The sequence below is a fragment of the Haliaeetus albicilla genome, chromosome 13 (genome assembly GCF_947461875.1).
Source record: "Haliaeetus albicilla chromosome 13, bHalAlb1.1, whole genome shotgun sequence".
In the NCBI taxonomy this organism is placed as follows: domain Eukaryota; kingdom Metazoa; phylum Chordata; class Aves; order Accipitriformes; family Accipitridae; genus Haliaeetus; species Haliaeetus albicilla.
The window spans coordinates 32,972,091-32,990,450 of NC_091495.1; the positions used below are offsets into that span (position 1 = coordinate 32,972,091).

Consider the following 18,360-nt stretch of genomic DNA (forward strand, 5'->3'; position numbering starts at 1 on the left):
GCTGAGTTGCTGTTGAGCAATAAGTGTTAATTCATGTAGAAATCTGTGAAATACAAAGCAGAAGCAGACCAGTTCATGCCCAGTCCAACTGGAAATGTCAGCTTGATAGGTCATGTTTCGGACTTTGCGGCAGTGTTTGAAAGGAAAGACATTTATATTTGGGTGACTTGAAGGCATTTAATAATTTGTCATATTGTATATGCCTGAAGTCTAAGGAAGAATACATATCAGTGAGTGAACAACACTGGGTACACAGTGTAAATTTTCACTCATAGAAAACTGAACAGAGAATACTGGAATATACTGGATCTTTCCCCCCCCCATCTCTACAATCCTGTTTTTTCTCACACATTTCCTTCAGAACTTTCTATGCTTTTTTTCTTGTATGTTTTTGCTTGCTGGATGTATTTTAGAAAGTGTCCAGGCAGAAAAGAGAAGGTGATAACCAATACTTTAACATATTTTGTTATATTTTGAAAGGCTTTTCTTAGTGCAGAGAAAGGAATATTCCGGGTGCTACTTCTATGGGTAGAAACGAAAGTCCACACACAGCTTGTTGACCAGACAGTTGTGATGGGACCGGGATAGACAGTCGAGGGTACAGCGACTGTCATGACACTCCACAGAAAGGCCTTTGGGATGCTGCCTTGCTCCAGGCTCTCTTTCGGGCTGCTGGCAAACTGCAGGGGATTGGAGCTGACGCTGTAGTCTTTCCTGGTTCAATGTTCAGGTGACGAACATGGCCAAATTCTTCTCCCTTTTACAGTGACACAATGGAACAGGTCTGTTGGTCCTGGCGGGGGTGGTTCATAGCTGTTGAACTGCAGGACGGTGTCTAGCACCTTCCTCTCCTGTCGAGACCGTTTGGAAGCTGACGGAGCCAGCTCCCTCGTGGGGTGATACTGAACCTTTGGTGAAAAGCCCATGCTTTCCATGTTACACCATAGGTGTAACTTGCATCATAGGAGATGGCCTTGAAAGATGGTTTATGTACAAATTCAGTGGAGAGTAAGCTCTGCAACAGCCCACAGAGAGTAAATTTTAAAAAGATCTATACATCAAGATCTCATGTATTTTGAGAACAGTGGGGGGACCACATAGGCGTCCACCTCAGTTTTGATTTGCAGTGCCCTACATGGTGTTGAAACCACATTCATAGATTTTAAATCCTGAAAGGCTCAGCTTGACCATCTAGTGTGCACAGCACAGGCCAGAAATGCAGTCTGCAGAGCAGATATATTATTGTTTCTGCATCTGCCTCATGACTTCTTTATGAGTTAACATCTCTTTTTCAGAAAGATTTACTCTATTTTGATCTAAAGCCTATGTAATAGGCTAATTAGAAAGCTGTTCTGTCCTCATGATACAGTGCCACTAGTGCTATTCATTAGAGATGTTTGATCCAGAGTAGCATTTACTCCGGTGGGGGAGAGAACAACCCGGTGGATTTTATTTTTGGAACTTGCTTTCCAAGGTAGTTTGGTAAACCCAGATTTTACAAGTGCTCCAACACACTGTAAAATCTTTGTTTGCATCCTGTATGTTATTTGAAGAAGCAGACTGAGACTTGGATCAATTTGCTTAATGTGCCTGATGGAGCGAGACTCTTTATTGTTGCTTCCTGGTGAGTTTTTATTAAGGCAGAAGCTGTAGTCTGTAGTTTAGCTCAGCTCAGAACCGAATGCCTAGAACATTAGATCAGGCCCTTTTGGCTTTTGTAGGTGATAGTAAATAAATAATGTACAGCTCTTTATTTGCTACTGTGCGTGGATCAATTGGCACATCTAATTTGTTGCCATAGCTCTTCCTATTAGATTTTTGCTAAGTGCCTAGAGCCTTCAATCATACTTTTTCAGCTTGGAAGAAGTCCTTTGTTTCCTCCTGCCCCAATAACTGGCAGCATACTCTCTTTTTCTCACTGCCAAGGGACATATTGCCAGCAGAGAGAAGTGGAAGCTATTACAGAAGGAGATGAAGACAATGAAGGCTGCTGCTGTTGTAAGCCTGGGCACTTGCCTCACTTGTTATCATGTAATGCAGCCTTTAACCTGCGATGGCTGACATGGGAAATAACACGAACCCAGTACATCCTGGAAGGATATAGCATCATTGATAACAACGCTGCAACAATGCTGCAAGTGTTTGATCTGCGGAGAATACTTATCAGATACTATATAAAGGTAAACTCTTTGGTAAAGTGTACTTCCTCAGCAGGTTTGTCAAATAGAAAGAATACTGGCAGTCTATAGAAGAAAGAGCATTTGAAGTTTTTGACTTTATATTTATTCATTTGCACTGCTGGCAGTCAGACTGACTTGATCTTAGGTAGGGATAATTAATTCATATCTCCCTTTGCTATATTTGATTCTGACGACTTATACCTACAGTTTGTACAGAAAATCACAGGCACGCTTAAGCAGAAATTAAGAAGGTGAGTTAACATCCTGTAGCGATAAAGTCAGAGGAAGCATTCTTACAAGGCAAAACTTCACTGGCAGTTTGTTATTTCTTCTTGACTTGGCCTTTCCACTCTTTTTTCTGGCAAAAAAAAAAAAAAAATCAACAAGCATAAAGTTCTTGGGAAATCTCTGATGAGCTGTTTCTCAAATGTACTTTTTTAGTAGAGCAAACACCCTTCTTACCTGCTGTTTTACATATATACCACAATACACTTGAAGTTGTTTTATTCCATTGATTAAACAGCAATTCATTTACATCACTTCTATATTTGCACTGTTATTAAGATCACAATGACCACACAGATATTAATTTGTCAAAATAATTGAACCTTATAGTCTAGCAAGTCGTCTTCATCCTCTGCCAAATGGTTTCCAGTCCAGCAAATGAAGAAATTGCTGGGTTTTCTTGTCTTCTACTGAAACAACAAGGGCCAAATGCTGCCTCCTGTGCCACTGGTACTACCATGAAGCCAGTTACTAAGGCTCCCAACCATCCCTGACATCTCCTCCCTGCTTACATCTCTGCAATTGTAAAAATCCTGTCAACCTTAGAGAGAGACCTGTTGTAAATAAATTAATCACCTTTTTTTTTTTTTTTGCAAGTGAGCCGATGCAGTAAAAACAAGATCATTGCCTCACAAAGCTGCTTTGATCATGCAGTCGATTACTTTGTAAAATGCAGACTGGGATTTCATAAATAATTTTACAGGCAGTAGAGCCTGGTAACCAACCTGCTTTGTTTAATTAACTAATTAGAAACAAAACTGCAGGTGAGCATGTTTTTTTCATTTTAGAAGTGGGTTTTGTGGCTATAAATTAAATTGTTTTTAAGCAATGTGTCTAAACTGAAAAAAATCCCCTTCTTTAAACTGAAGTGAATACATTGGTACAATTGCTTTGCTTTACTTTAAAAGGTAACCTGAATCACCTGAACATAAACTGATGCAAGCTGATATATGACTCAGCTTTTGAATGACAAATGAGACTGAAAAAAAATCCCAGTCTAAGCTGCAATCAAATCAGCAGCTTATTAGTTTAAAGCAGTGAAGAATTGTGCTTTATAAACTATTTTAGTGCCTTTAAGTCACCTAATATGTAGAGGACTGGTGGAAAGTGTGAGGTTTATCACATGGGAAGTAAAACTTAACTTAAAGGTAGCTCGGTGCTTCTGGTTCTGAACACACCTGAGAAGCAGCTGACATAGGTAAGATCGCTTAGACAAACTTTTGTCCCTTATGATACAGGGGTGGTTAATTGATCCTGTTTTGAGTAAAAGGGAGGTGGGTTAAATGATCCCCACACTACTGAGGTATGCTGTGGCTCCATCTCTGCTGTATGCAGATTTTGGTATGTCCACCACCTACAGCTTTGAAGGTGTGAAAATGGAATCTCTTTTGGCTTTATTTAGTTGAGCTGGTACTATAACACTGCATTGACAGATCCTCGTTCTCAGAAAGGTGTCAGTCCTTTAATCTACTTCTCTTCTTAGGGAACGATGAAGAGAAGATAGTAGTAACCTGTTGGCAGCTTCAATATTAGCCTGGGCTGGGGCTCCCTTCAGCGAAGGGAGAGCGCGCTCAGGAGAGCCCTTCTTTAGAATGACACTTCCCAGAAGAAAGCTAGATGGAGATTTTCTTCTCCTATTCTTCAAGTTATTAGTTTCTTCCATAAACAGGAGCTTTGATAAGATTCGGTAAAATCCTTAGTACAGCCTCGGAAGGTGAGAAGATTATATTATGTATCAGATCAGTTTTCATCCTGTTTACTTAGTACTTACCTCCAGATAAACAATATCAGAAACAGAGGTGAGAATTCATTCCTTCCCCAGCTCTTTCATATGGGGAATCTTGAGCTGTAAAGACCTTGTGCAATTTCACTGCGAACATTTTAAAGCCCTGACACTTTCTTTTTAACGGTGTAGGAAACTAATTGTAAGAACTCCTCTAGTTAGTGCAGTATTCAGGTCACATAAATCACAAACTCAGAAAACACTTAGGCTGGAGTTTCAGCAGCAACTGCACTTCCTTTGCACTGAACATTTGGAGTGCTTCTAGTTTATTCTTTGTAGCTTACAATATTGTAAATATTTACCATATTATTTCTGAATTGCCGTACAGCTGAGGAAGTACTTGTGCACAAAACATAGCTAGGAGGAGCTACTAAGAGCAGAATTTAATTAGGTGGCAGAATTTTTTGCTATTTCTGTGTCTGATTGTGACCCTGATTTTTTTTTTTCGGAGCTGAATCTGCTTCTTTGTAAACACAGGTGAGAATATAAAAAAAGCAAACTCTATTTTGAAGATCAACAAAGATAACGTATGCTTTGTTTCAGTTCTCCTATCCTTCAAGAATACTTACCATATTGGTCTTTTAAACAATGAGTTGCACTGAATGTCTTATTCCTAATGTATTTATTTCATTTGCAGTTTCACTGACGGCCTAGAAAGGCCCATATTTCTTCTTATAAAAAAATTTTTATTCTCCACAAGTAAAGTGGGTCAGCTCCTGTAGCCCTTCTGCATATATTTTGAAATAATTTCCTGCCCAACTACTGTGATATTTTTCCCTTGTGCCTCCTCCATCTCTTCTCAATATGTTCTTATTTAAACGTCTTTTAGCATTCAAGAAGTCTGCATTTGCCGAGTGCTGTGTTTTCAGCTCCTATTGTTTCTGCATGAATCTTTTTAAAAGAGTGTGTTGTTCTCCACATGCCAAGAAAGTAAGGGCCCTTCCTCATTCTGTATCTGTCTGACTTGTCTTTTTCCTCTGGAGCTTAATTGTCCTCTTGCTTGTGTATTTTTGTACAATTTGAAAGATAAACTATGGAGGGCATCTGGGATTTTTAAAAGGGCTGGTAGTGCTTCTGCCTTTTTAATCCATCATATTTTCATTTTATACATTTATTTGCCTAATAATGTTTCCATTGCATGGGTAAAGTAGAACTACATCATCTTCAGTCACGTTCACTTGCCCCTTGTTTGCTTTGGAATCCAATTCTAAATTAGTATCTTTTATTAAAACAAAAATTATACTAATAAAACATTATAATGGGACTTTCCAGCTGATGCCACTTTTCTTTGCGGCACTGGAACTTCTCCTTAAGTTTTATATTCTTTTGAAAATCAGCTTTAAATTTGGCTCAGATTTTTTTTTAAATTATTATTTTATTTTATTTTATTTATTATTTTCATGGCTCCAGACACAGCGCTTAGAAGAACTTAAACTTAGAAACTCAGGCATGGATATGAGATACGAGTGTTGCTGCTTTCTAATGTTTCTTCATTCGGTAAAAGAGCTCCTGCTGAATGCTGCTCCTCCTTCAGTGCTTTAAAAGCAAACTCAGTTACATCAGTTATCAGCTTCTTAATCTGACATATAAGAAAAAATGCATTATTCTTTACTTGCCTCATTGACAAATAACAAAAATAGTGATGCTACTAAATGCAGAAGGAAAACAGCAATTAAAACAGAGGTTTTCAGACCTGTGTTGTACACAGCTGTCAAATCTCACCTTTGTGGTTCAATTGTGGTGGAACTGGTTTTGTTACAGAATTAGGAAAGCTTTGTCCCCAGAAAACAGGAAGTCCATGGAGGAAAAAGAGTTCTGTGTTGAGCATGTGACCATGTACTACTGTTTTTTCAAAATACACCTAAACTTTTATCGATGTCACCTTCTTGCTGATAGACTCTAGAACCACACAGATATTCAGTAATTAACATGTCTGAATGCTGGAACCCTGTATGCTTATCATAGTCTGTTGTTTGTATTAATTTTTCTGTAACGCAGAAGAATATTAAAAATCTGACTTCTTTTTCTGTTGTCTGCTATTTAGATATCCGTTATTATCATCTTTCTAACTTGAACAGTTTTGTGAAGCAATTATGCCAAGCAGTAAAAAATAGGAAAAATAGGTACCATTATAGGTAGTTAATGTGGTCCTATTTGATTTATTCTCTAGAGTGACTAACATTTGCACATTTTGTCAACAGAGTATAATATACTTTACAGCAAGTTCTCCCAAAATCCTGGACTGGATAAAAGATGAATCCATCCAAAAGATACTGCAGCCTTATGCAAAGTGGCATTATATTGAACGTGACCTTGCAATGTTTAACATTAACATAGATGAAGATTATGTTCCCTGTCTCCAAGGAATAACAAGAGCTAGTTTCTGCAGTGTTTATCTGGACTGGATTCAGTTCTGTGCTAGAAAAAGGGTAGAGGTAAGCTTGCATTGGTTTTTTTAGTAGTAGTAGTTTTAATTCTTGGGATAGGAGTTAAATGATGCATGGGTAGTCTTTTGCTCGCTCAGGATTAATACAATAAAATTGATTTTATTTAAGCTGTCAGATTTAACATAAAATATATGTTTTGTGGAATGCAAAAACATATTTTGGAGACTACTCTTGTGCAAAAACTAGAGTTTTAAGGAGTGTTGGTCTTTGAATACAGAACCAATTCCTTATTGTGCACACTTCCAACACAATTAATTTCCTCAGCTCTAGAAAGCGTGGATATAACAAGAGCTTGCAGAAGTACTGCTAGAGCAGGCTCCATTCAGGGAATGTCACCAGAGCATGACTGTTCCTTCAGTGTTGCCAGTGTACATTTGCCAAACGTTTGTGATGTTTGTGTATCCTTTCCAAAAATTTGCCTATATTTGGGTACTTCAGATGGTAGGGAAGTGCATAACAAACTCACTGCTAGTATAGGTCCCCTCTGAGAGCTCATAATTCAAATGTGAACCATGCCACAAAACCGTGTGAAATTACCTTGCAGCTCTAAAAGGTCAAGGGCCCGTTTACAGCTACACATTCACATGCTTTGAGCCGCTAAGATTACTGATGGTCAGCAATCGTTTATCGGAAATGCACTACTGTATTTCTGTAGAATACTCAAAATAGCCCAGAGGGAGAATACAGTTTCGAACAAGCATATTCCCTTCATTTAATTTTCTGATTATTGCTGATGATGGCAAAAAATGAGAAGTGTATCTTTCCTGGCCACCATGCGCTATTATTTATGCATTTTTCATTCAGGATCACTGGGTGCACATCCCATTTGCTACCACTGACCTTAGCTGGCGTAACACTGCTGAATTTTAATGTTTCTTCTCTGCTTCAGTTCCTTCTCACGTCTCTAACCCTGAATACCATTCCACCGGTTCCTCTGCATATCATCACATTGATATTGTTTTCATTGAATTGTCTGAGCCTTCCCCACCATCTCCTCCTACTAGGAATATTTCATCTCTTTTCTTTCCCATCTCCATGTCTCAGATCCCAAGTTCTGACACACAAAGAATTGTATGGTGCACGGAAACCCACTGTTAAATGATGCTTTTTCACTTGTTATGTGGCTGAGACTTTCAAGTAGAATACCTTTAGGGATGCCCAACAGACTTGAAAGTTAGCAGTTGGACTTAAAAGGGCAAACGAACGCCTGCACTAGAGTACACACACACACATATATATTTTTTACATCTTTTTCTTTTACCCCTGTTTTTGTAATTCACTGACTATATAGAGGTAAAGTTCATGTAGGAGATGAGATGTAAAAAAAGCTTCACTGTACACATAGCCCTGAGAATCAATGTATTTTATAGAAAAGAAGCTACATTCTCTATTGTATTTGGCTTCAGTTTTAGAGTCAAAGCAAGCTATAAGAAATCACTTATTGCATGGACACGAGTAATAGTCTGTATCCTCTTAAAGATTCACATTCTTGAGGGGTTGTTTCAATTTTTTCCACCTGCTTGATAGCAAAGTTTTCTTTGCAAAAATTTCAGTAAAGAAACTCTCCTGAGCTGGTAAGTGTAAATGAAATGTTTTGACTGCTTGTTAAAATGTGAGGTCAGTGTCATCAATGGTATACAATTTAGATATATATTGTTATTTACTAAAAGTATGTTCCTCCAAACTTTTCCAAATACATTGTTCTTCTGGAATCTGTGGCAGGGTTTCACAGGCACTGTGTCCCAAGAAAAGGGGTTTGGCTGCCTCCAGTTGCAGTGTCTCTCAGCAATAAGGGATCTGCTCTGTCTTAGAATGTCAGATGGGGGGGGGGCGGGACCAACCAACCCACAACCCCCCCTCCCCTAGAATCCCCCCCAACAAAGCTCCCCTCCCTTGGGATCTCGCCACCCAAGGTTGAAATGTTCTGTTTCTAGCCAATGAGCAAAATAAGCTTGCAATTTGCAGAAAGCCTCTGATGGCAATGATCTTCCTTCTTGTTCTGTTTAATTGCAAAGAATGTTTTTGTGTGTAGGTCCAGGTATATGCAAATTTTATGAATGTTACCATTTATAGTATTGCAGTGCTTTTAAAGATGGTATTTGCATTTCGAATAACACACTATTCTTAAAACTTTGTAGCACCTGGACAGCGATGAGGATTCTCCTCTAGTGACGCTTTCCTTTGCCTTGTGTATACTGGGCCGAAGAGCTTTGGGAACTGCAGCTCACAATATGGCCATCAGGTAGTTTTTAGGAATCCTTTTTCCTCATCTTAAAGCAAAGACCTGTTTGTCTTTTTTCACTTAATGTGGAATCTCAACAGAAGATTAGATCAAGGTAAAGTCTCTTTCCTCCATAAAATAATTTGTTTTCTGCCATTTCTGGACATCTTTCACTCTGGTAGTTAGCTAAATAACTAATACCAATCTTTATTTCATAGGGCAAAGCAGTATTTTGCATTGAAAGAATGGGTACCGATGGTTATTGCTTGTGTTCACTCATGCCTGGCCTGGCTACTGGAATGATGGCTTCCTCCAGAAGAGGAAGAAACTGCCAAGTCATCTGACATCTAGTTAGCTAGATCATAATAAATCCATTAGGGTCCTGTATTACTCAGGGCTGTATTCCGGTTCATTGTGCTACTTCATTCTGGTGACTGAAGAAGAGAGAACCTTGCATCTCTTGAGACCACAGCTTTGTCTGTTCTCTGTCTACCTTACTCATTCATTCATTCATTCATTCAAAACACTTCTTCCTAGAAAGTCTGGTTAATTAAAATATGCTTGGTTAAGATTGTTTCTGAATACGCTCTTCTCCTTACATTTTCATTAGGGATTCTTCCCTTTTCACTAGTTCTGAGTTGTTTGGGTTTTATAAAGTACAATGTACACTGTTCTATAGATCAGGCATTTTATTAATGAAATAATCTTTATTTTAATAAAGTCTAACTTCTTACCTAATTTTAGATTTTTATTAGACGTATTTGAACTCCCCATGTTCGCAGGAGTTTAGTACCAGTAGACAAGTTGAGTAAATAGAGTATCTAAGTGACCTTGCTGTATTGGCACAAAACTGTGAGCAAAGCTAGCTGGCCCTCTATCAACGTGCTCCTTAGAGAGGATTTGTCTTACTAACAAGCAAACAAAGACAGCATGTGTGATTTTGAATGCATTTTGTATTATAAGATAAAACAGTCCTTTTAAATATTCATTCTAGCTTTGTTATCTGTTGAGATGTTTGTAACATTTGGGTTTATGTCTTTCCTTTTCAGTCAGGCATGCAGAATGTTTGTGGCCCACATGGCTTATTTCTTGATGTGCTGCTTCTTTCTGCTTTCTAAAGTGGCTTTCGTCATCTCTTTTCTTCTAGTCTTTGCACATTCCCTTCCTGTAGTAGTTTTCTTCTGGGTTGAGTTTCCTCTCCCTTCATTTTTATGCACTCAAATTAGTGTGATGTTTAGTAGTCACTGGTATTTCTAAAATTGCCCTATTTTTTTGATGATCCAAATTTTAGAGTTTGGGGATGTGGTAGAAAAGTTGATGTGCATTTATGAATTTTTTTGAGAAAAGATTAAAGTGATTTTGATCTGGGCCTGCAATAGATATGTCACAGCAATATTAGAAATGCATCTAAAAATATCACAAAAGCTCCTTAAAACTGTCATCACGTTGCATGTACTTTCCACCGGATCTTAAAATCTTCATTACAATGTTTTGGCACTAGGACAGATACAATAATAATGTCACCTATTCATATTGGCTTACGTGGTTAGTAGCTAATGCAAAGAGAGAATAATATCAGAGACTTCCTAAAGCTTAACATGGAAAGTATGAATGTTGAGGATAATTATTTGCAAAGTCTTCTGTAAAGATTTTAATAATAATTGCAGGAGTCAGCTATACCATGTCTTTTTGAAATCTGGAAGATTACCAATGAACCACATTAGTTCCTCTCTTTTGGTGAGTGGACACTCCATACTTAAAAATACTCTTCCTGAGGAGAAAAGGTCTGTAGAAAAGCAAAAAATGCGGTACTCGTATGCAGTGCACAGCTCTATCCCTGTTTTTCTGAATCCATTCTATATAATCCTATATCTTTAATTAAAGTCCTGGTTTTCTTTTTATTAAGCAAGTGCTCCAGGGCAGTATTGAATCATTGTATTTTTAAAATGTATTTTGTGACATAAGAGGGATTAAGTGGAAGCTTCTGTCAGTTATCTTTTTCAGTGCTACTTCACAAAAGCTTTCCCTAGAAAAGTTTCACTGTGGAAAAACTGTGTCACTTACCCACCTGGTTAAATTACCTTTAATACATTTCAACTGTCAGAAAGATTTGGGGGGGAAAAAAGGAATCTGAGTAGCACAATTCAAGTTATACATTGCTACAGCTACAAAACATGACTTTAACTTGTGAAATACGTTTATTCTTGTCTTAAGGAATTTATATATTTATTTTAATTGACAAAAACAATTTAGTAGAAATTGTTACCTTGCTTGTTAGTTAATTATCCCCTGACATCAAGACCTTTATCAACAAAAATCCCCCAAATACATTCACTTCAGCACAAAGGGCAGTTCTTACTGTACTTACAGTGTTTACTGCTTCACGCAGATTTTCACAACTTATATATACACAAAGAAGCAGTAAGTCAGCGAGTCTCCACTAGGAATACAATTACACAGCATGCCAGGGGGAAGGAGACTTCATCCAACACGTGCAACGCTGCTGAGGCCAGAAGGAGATGTTCCTGAGGATTAACTTTAGGCGCTGAAGGCAGGTCTCCCTCCCCTCTCTCTGTGTTTGATGGAGATACAGCAGCTCGTATGGAGCTTGATTTAGAGCGCTGTTGCCGGTCCTCGCCCCCAGTTCTGCATTCAGTCAGATGGGGGAGAAGTACTTAAGGTCCTCAGAAGCTGGAGGAATCGTTCCTTAGGTGATGCTTCACAGTCCTTTCCCTTGAAAAGGTGTCATGATATTTTGGGGGCATTTTGGAGCCTACTTAGAGGCACTTAGAAATGACCTTGAACTTCATATCAGGACTTGTTATTAATTCTGGCTGTGAAGCATCTTGCATACAACATTCCTAGAAGTTTCGTGATCAGTTTGCAATGTAATGGCCAGACAGGCATTGTAGTCTTCTCCTCCTCACGCTTATTTCTATGAATAGTTTCATATATGTCCAGTGTGAGCAAACTAGCCCAGAACCTGCGCTCTGTGGTCCATGTTTTGTTCTCTGGGGCCACTGTGCAGGTAGCAGGAAACTTCCTCCGGACTAAGTCTAGCCCTTGCTGTGTCGCGAGGAGTGACAGTCATCCAGCTGCTGCACAGAAACAGTAATACAAAGGTGATGTTGCACTGAGCTGTGCACTACAGAACTGAGATTCAAGTTTACATTGTGTATGTAAACTATCAATTTGCACTCATGTACACATGATTTTGTCTAATCTATTAATCAGTGAATGTCACTGTGTAAAGCAAGATTTTAAATGCTCTTATATAATGTATGTAAATAATTATTCAGTGTACCTGTTCATGTAAATGTCAGTAGAAACCCAACATTAACACTAGATTACACAATAAATGCATTCATTAAGAAGGCAGAACATTGCTATGCAAATCAAATGCTCTTTTAAACTGTCATTAGGAGGCATCCTGCACAAAATGCAATTTAAGGAACGACATGACATTACCATTCATTTATTCAAATGAGTGATATGTTTAGGTGTGCATTTGTAAAAAATTACTTAACAATCCTATTCAGCCACTAGACCTACTAATAAGTAAATGTTTAGTATACGTTTCAAATTTGGAGAAATATAAAAATCCCTTAATAAAGCATCTCTCATCAGATACTTCCAACACTACCAAGCCTGGATGCCCAGGTCCCCTCAGCTCCCTCTGGGTGGTATCCCTCAGCGTGGACAGAGGGTCACTCCAAGGAATGGCTCTGCCTGGACGTGGCACCATAATGCTGCAGGTGATGCTGCGTTGCTGGTGGGAGTTCAAGCAGACAGTGCAGCTTTATGTCTGCCAGAGCTGAGCAGAGCAGAAGCAGGGGAGAAAAGTTTGACTCTTAGCTCAATACCACTGTCATCTAAAATACCAAATTTAGAAGGGTTGCCGTTGAAAATACTTCATTCAGGTGAGCTACGACATTCAGGTCATTACCAGCTCACAGGCATGCATGTTTCTTTATTGCTTAAATAAATCTACAGTTAACATTGGGAAAGGTCTATAAACTGCAGACAGAGGATGGGGTTTGGTGTGCAAAATACACACAGAGACATTCACCAGCTCATAGGTCTTCATCCATACTGTTTTCAGGCTTGCATCAAATGCTTTTAGTTTCAACTGTTGGAGCAATGCAAGGAGCGCAGTAGGAGGGAGTATTTGCTTTGGCTCCGTTGCCCTCCCTCTGGTATTTGTGGTACTACTTAATCCCCTCCTTTCTGCACATTTGAGGGGCTGACGGTTCCCACACACCTACTAGTCTTGTTCTAAAATAGTTCACAGTTGTGACAGCAGCTTTTCGGGTTCTTAGCTCAGAGGGTTAGAAATGTTGCCAGAAATAGTAGTTGTGTCTCTTCCTGATTAACGTCGTTTCTTTGGCATGTGAATTTACCTTAACTAGTTTTTAAAATACTTTGAACAAGCCTGTAACTACAGCAGATTACCAACTGAGGTATGCTAAAACTGGGCCAAGAAAGCAGCAACAACCTTGAGTCAGGCCTGAGATCAAAGCTGTTGGCTTTACAGCTTCCTTATAATCTCATTAGAGTCTTCAGCAGAGAGCATAACAATGGGAAGAATAACAACAGCGGTATCTTATGTGGATTAAGGGCTGCGTGTTACAGACGTAATGGCTTGAGATAGTGTCACATTATAGGCAGAATGTACCCCAAAGCCTCATTACAATTGGCAGGAGAATAAAAGATGTCCATGGTTTTGTGAATACAGCAATCTCCTCCAGACCTCTCTGGTGGAAAATACGATATATAAAATAATTGACTCTCAGCCTCTCACAACTACTGCCCCCACTGCTTTGTTCCTTGTAGCAGTCATATTTGTTCTTAAAAATGCTGGTTAGAGAACTTATTATGCAGAGGGATGAGAAATGGATGAGTCTTCCCTAACTAAGCACAGTGAGAGCTGTACGTGCTTCCCTCCGCTCCCTCTGCTGATGCTCAGCTGCAGTTTGCATAGCTGTCCTGGTCCTGGCCTTGCTTTCGGCAGATACTGCTGTTCACAGCAGCCTGTTTAGCATGTGCTGATGCCTCTAAGACACTTTGATGCGAATGCAAACTCTTTGTCTGCTCTGCTGTTCAGATTTGGCTCTGAGAGCCTCTAATGATGTAAAAAACAGGTCGGTCTCCTGCCTACTCCTCCCTTCATCCCAGCCAACTTTTCAGAGCAAATTCAGGGGGTGTTATGTGGGGGAAAACTACACTACAGATCATTCGGTGTGTAGTTCAGGGTAGGTTCTTCAGTTTCATCCCGGGAAGAATATTTAGATATAGAGGTATTTTTTCCAGGCAAGGATTCAGCTGTGTATGCTGGATGTTGTCTAGTGGGTGGGCGAGTGAAAGGACCCTTCCTGATTTCTAGCCTTTTCAAAGGAGACGATAGTCACATATTTCACCACACTGGCTGCACCCACCATTTTTTTTCCCCCTAACTGGTTTATTCTAGGGCTTTCCAAGCTATTAAGCAGGATTTGGGTATATTATCATTTTCTAAACTGTGGAGATGATTGACTGAAAGTCAGTGGAGAGTAGGACCCATTCCTTGAAGACACATAACTCCCATTGAAATCAGTGCTTGAAAGTTTTGAAGATCTGAGTGTAAGTGCCTGTCTCACATAGGCATGTTTTAATACGTAACTTAGTAGTAATAAATGCAAATCAGTTAAGAATTCACAAGAGCTTCCCCGTACTCTTCATGTTCCCAGCAGCAACAGCAGCCCTGCTTTCCTGACTGGCCTGGGTCCCACCGATTAGTTGATTTGTATTACACAGTGCTTTCATGGAGAAAATCGGTATCCAGCTGTTTTTCTGGTAACAACATATGTATCTTTCCATTTTAATTTCTAAATCATGCTACCCACCAAGGGCAAAATTAGAATGTGTCTGAGCTGAAGATAGGCCAAGCAGTCTCCCAGTCGCTCTTCTCCCTCTCTTAGACAAGAGAAAAAATTTAAAAGTTTTTTTTCCTTTCCTAAAATAATTAAGAAAGCTCAATTACGTGGAAAGATTGTGTGTTCTCTGGAGAAAGCCTGGGCAGTAATGAAAACCACCAACATCTTAATGCAGCTTCTCCTCAGAGCCTTTACAATCTGAACAAATCAACTGTTGGAAGAGTGAGTAAAATCTTGGCAGGTAGATGAAACCATGTCCTGTGGGTTTGCAAGAGATGCCTGTTTTTAACAGATGGTTCTGTTTTCCTCAATTTCGAGATCACTTCTTCAGAGCAGCATTGGGATGGCAGTCCTGCTATATAAGCATTATACAAGTGGCTGTGGTGTCATCACGGGAAGCTCGTGATTTGGGGTGAAGACTGGAGCCGAAGGCTGGTTGTTTCCCTTCACAAAGCCCTCGTGCAACCATTTTCTAACAACTACTCAATTTTGTACCTTTTACCTTTTGCTTAAATCTCAGGTCCAGGCAAACCATCATCCAAGGTCAGGCAGAACTAGTTACATCTAGTTTCTTATATTAGAAAAAAGAAGCCCAGTGCATATTTGCTTTAGGGCTCATTGTTTCCGTATGAAATGCCTGTCATTTGATTCATGCTCTCACCCAGTTTACTGAACAGTTCCTGAAACTTAGTATTCTTCTTAGTACATCTGGTTTAATGTTCATGTCTGGGTTTGAGTTTCATGACAAAAGTCTCGGATTTGCTTAAAATATTTTTTACAGCTGCTTTTTTTTTTTTTTTTTAATTTTACCTTGCAAGGAGAACTGCTGAGAGTAACAGGGCCAATCAATAAACTTTCAAATGAGGGGGCAGCTTCTGCTGCCTGCACAGGGATTGCAGAGCAGCGGGCACTCTTTGACCTGGTCTCTTTGGCACAGCCGCAGAGCAGCAGCACCCTGAGGCGCCCCGTGACCCAGCCACCCATCCTTAGGACATCCTTTCTTCCAGGTGCCACACTTGTTTCGTGGCCAGTCGTTTACAGTGCAAGCAGAAGGAAAACCACTTACCCTGAGGAATGGTTTCTCATTAGAAATAGGCGACGTGACCCCTGCTTTATACCCACCGCAGAGCTCGCCCCGCGCCGGAGGGGCACCGGTCACTGCACAGCTCAGCACGTGGCCGGCAGCTGGCGGGGGTCCATCCGGCTCGGTGAGACAGGAATGACTTCTGGGAGTGACTGCTGCCTCTCTCTTACAGCTTGGACTCTTTTCTGTATGGGCTCCATGCACTGTTCAAAGGAGACTTTCGGATAGCAGCAAAAGATGAGTGGGTCTTTGCAGACATGGATCTATTGCACAAGGTTGTTGCCCCAGCAATCCGAATGTCTCTGAAGCTACACCAGGTACAGTCTTTTTTTAATTTTTAACTTTTACTACTGCATCTGTTTTCTTAGGGAAACACAGGAAACCTTAGAAACTGTCCAAAGGAAAAAAAAAAGAGGGAAATGGAGTACTTCTTGCCTTATTCTGAGAAACTTCCTTAACCAAAATGGAAAAGCTTGGCCTTTATTTATTTTGCATTCACTTGATCTCCTTTTCTGTACCCCCTAGCTGCCCATTTGAAACCATTCATATTGCAGAGCTTGACCCTGCATTTTTCACCAAAACAAAACTGACGGTCATGTCGTGTTTTATTTGTGTGGATACTATAAAGATGGCTCCTAGATTGAAAAGAAATACCTTGATTAGACTAATTTCATTGCTAATTTATCAATCCTTTTGTGAACAGCAATACACATGTAACGCTTCCATATGTTAAAAGACACAGCTGAGAGGAGAGTGGCTTGAAGGGTTAGTGTCACGGCTGTTTGTTTGACTATGTCAGGCTGTTTCTGACCCCATTCTGTTTTCAGTTGTAAAAATCTGGCACACCTCCACATTGAACTTGCTCCAATTTCTTCAGGTCAACCTCTGTATAGCTTGGAGTTGATTTCATTCTTGCTCTGGCACGTTATGATTTAGTATTATATGCTTTTATCATGCATGGTATTTATAATTGCTCTGAATGTAACTGAAGTGGAACTGCTGTGAATTAATATCTGAGAATTTGACACAGTAATTTTATGAATGTTATCACTGGCCATGTTGCTGCGTGACAGCTAAAGTAGTAACGCAATATTGCGATATCTGCTGATGGATTCCCAGTCTGTGCTTTTGTTGGTCGTTTTTCGTGAATAAAAATAAGGATTTCCACAAGAGCTGTGGAATGCCCCAGGTGATTCTGATCTCCCTCCAGCTTACCCCAAAGCTCTGCCTCCCATGGTTTCCCACTTCATAAAAAGAAAGTGGATAAGCTGGCATTCTCCAAGTATCTGTCCAGTGGAGATATGAGATCAGAACAGGTTACCAGAAAACAAAAATCGTACCTTTCTATATTACAGTTAAATTAATTTCTCTATGTCCCCAAAGACACGCTGTATCAAACAGCAAGTCACTTGGCAGGATCAGCGGGCAACTGTTCAAAAAACAGGATTTTGTTTATTGTTCATAGTGTTTGTGTTTTCACAAATATACCTGATCTTTTCAATACTTTTTTGTGTACTACCAGGACCAGTTCACCTGCCCAGATGAGTATGAGGACCCAGCAGTTTTGTATGAAGCAATCCAATCCTTTGAAGAAAAGGTTGTGATTTGTCACGAAGGGGACCCAGCCTGGCGCAGTGCTGTACTCTCCAACAGAGAGGAGCTGCTAACCCTGAGACACGTGGTAGATGAAGGAGCAGATGAATATAAAGTTATCATGCTCCACAAAAGCTACTTGAGCTTCAAGGTTATCAAGGTACATAAACCTTCTTTCTAATATTGCAGTAATTTAGGGCTGTGGTAACTAATATTATTTCCGAGTAATCTGGCCAAAAGGAGAGGTTGATTGTAGTTATCGAATAGGGACTGGAGTCTAAAAGAGCTCTCTTCAGTTGACTTCCATTTTGCACCCGTTATGTTTGTGTATCTGAAATAACATTCCCGGCTTTGCCGGGGAGTAGCTGCAAAAGTTCATAAAACCGTTGGTGCAAAGACACAAGGTGTTTGCACACACAGCTACTGCTGTTGTACCTGGATCGCGTAGTTCTGCATCTTCAGTAGCAAACATTTTCACGATCCACATGTTTTTAACCTACCTGTAGGTCAACAAGGAGTGCGTCAGAGGGCTTTGGGCTGGGCAGCAGCAGGAACTGATTTTCTTACGCAATCGTAACCCAGAGAGAGGCAGCATCCAGAACAATAAACAGGTCTTGCGGAACTTAATTAATTCTTCATGTGATCAGCCACTGGGATATCCAATGTATGTTTCCCCTTTAACCACCTCGTACCTTGGGACACACAGCCAACTGAGGAACATTTGGGGGGGCCCTGTCAGTTTGGACAACATTAAAAAGTGGTTCAGATCCAAATGGTTAAGGTAGGTGTTAAATTTTGGCTATGCAGATAGAGACCGTGCAGTCTTGGTTGTACTGTATTTCCTGTTAAAAGAGA

At 39.9% G+C, this 18,360-nt stretch overlaps 1 protein-coding gene across 2 annotated transcripts in view; it reads left to right on the forward strand.

Annotated features, from left to right (window-relative positions):
* The window catches only part of PCNX2 (pecanex 2), a 158,099-nt gene that overhangs the window by 129,878 nt on the left and 9,861 nt on the right, over window positions 1-18,360 (forward strand). For both annotated transcript variants that reach the window (XM_069800740.1, XM_069800741.1), the window contains 6 exons: window positions 1,927-2,180; window positions 6,450-6,683; window positions 8,834-8,937; window positions 16,085-16,229; window positions 17,435-17,665; window positions 18,012-18,286. In XM_069800740.1, coding sequence (XP_069656841.1) covers window positions 1,927-2,180; window positions 6,450-6,683; window positions 8,834-8,937; window positions 16,085-16,229; window positions 17,435-17,665; window positions 18,012-18,286 — 1,243 coding nt within the window. The remainder of the gene's footprint in view (window positions 1-1,926; window positions 2,181-6,449; window positions 6,684-8,833; window positions 8,938-16,084; window positions 16,230-17,434; window positions 17,666-18,011; window positions 18,287-18,360) is intronic.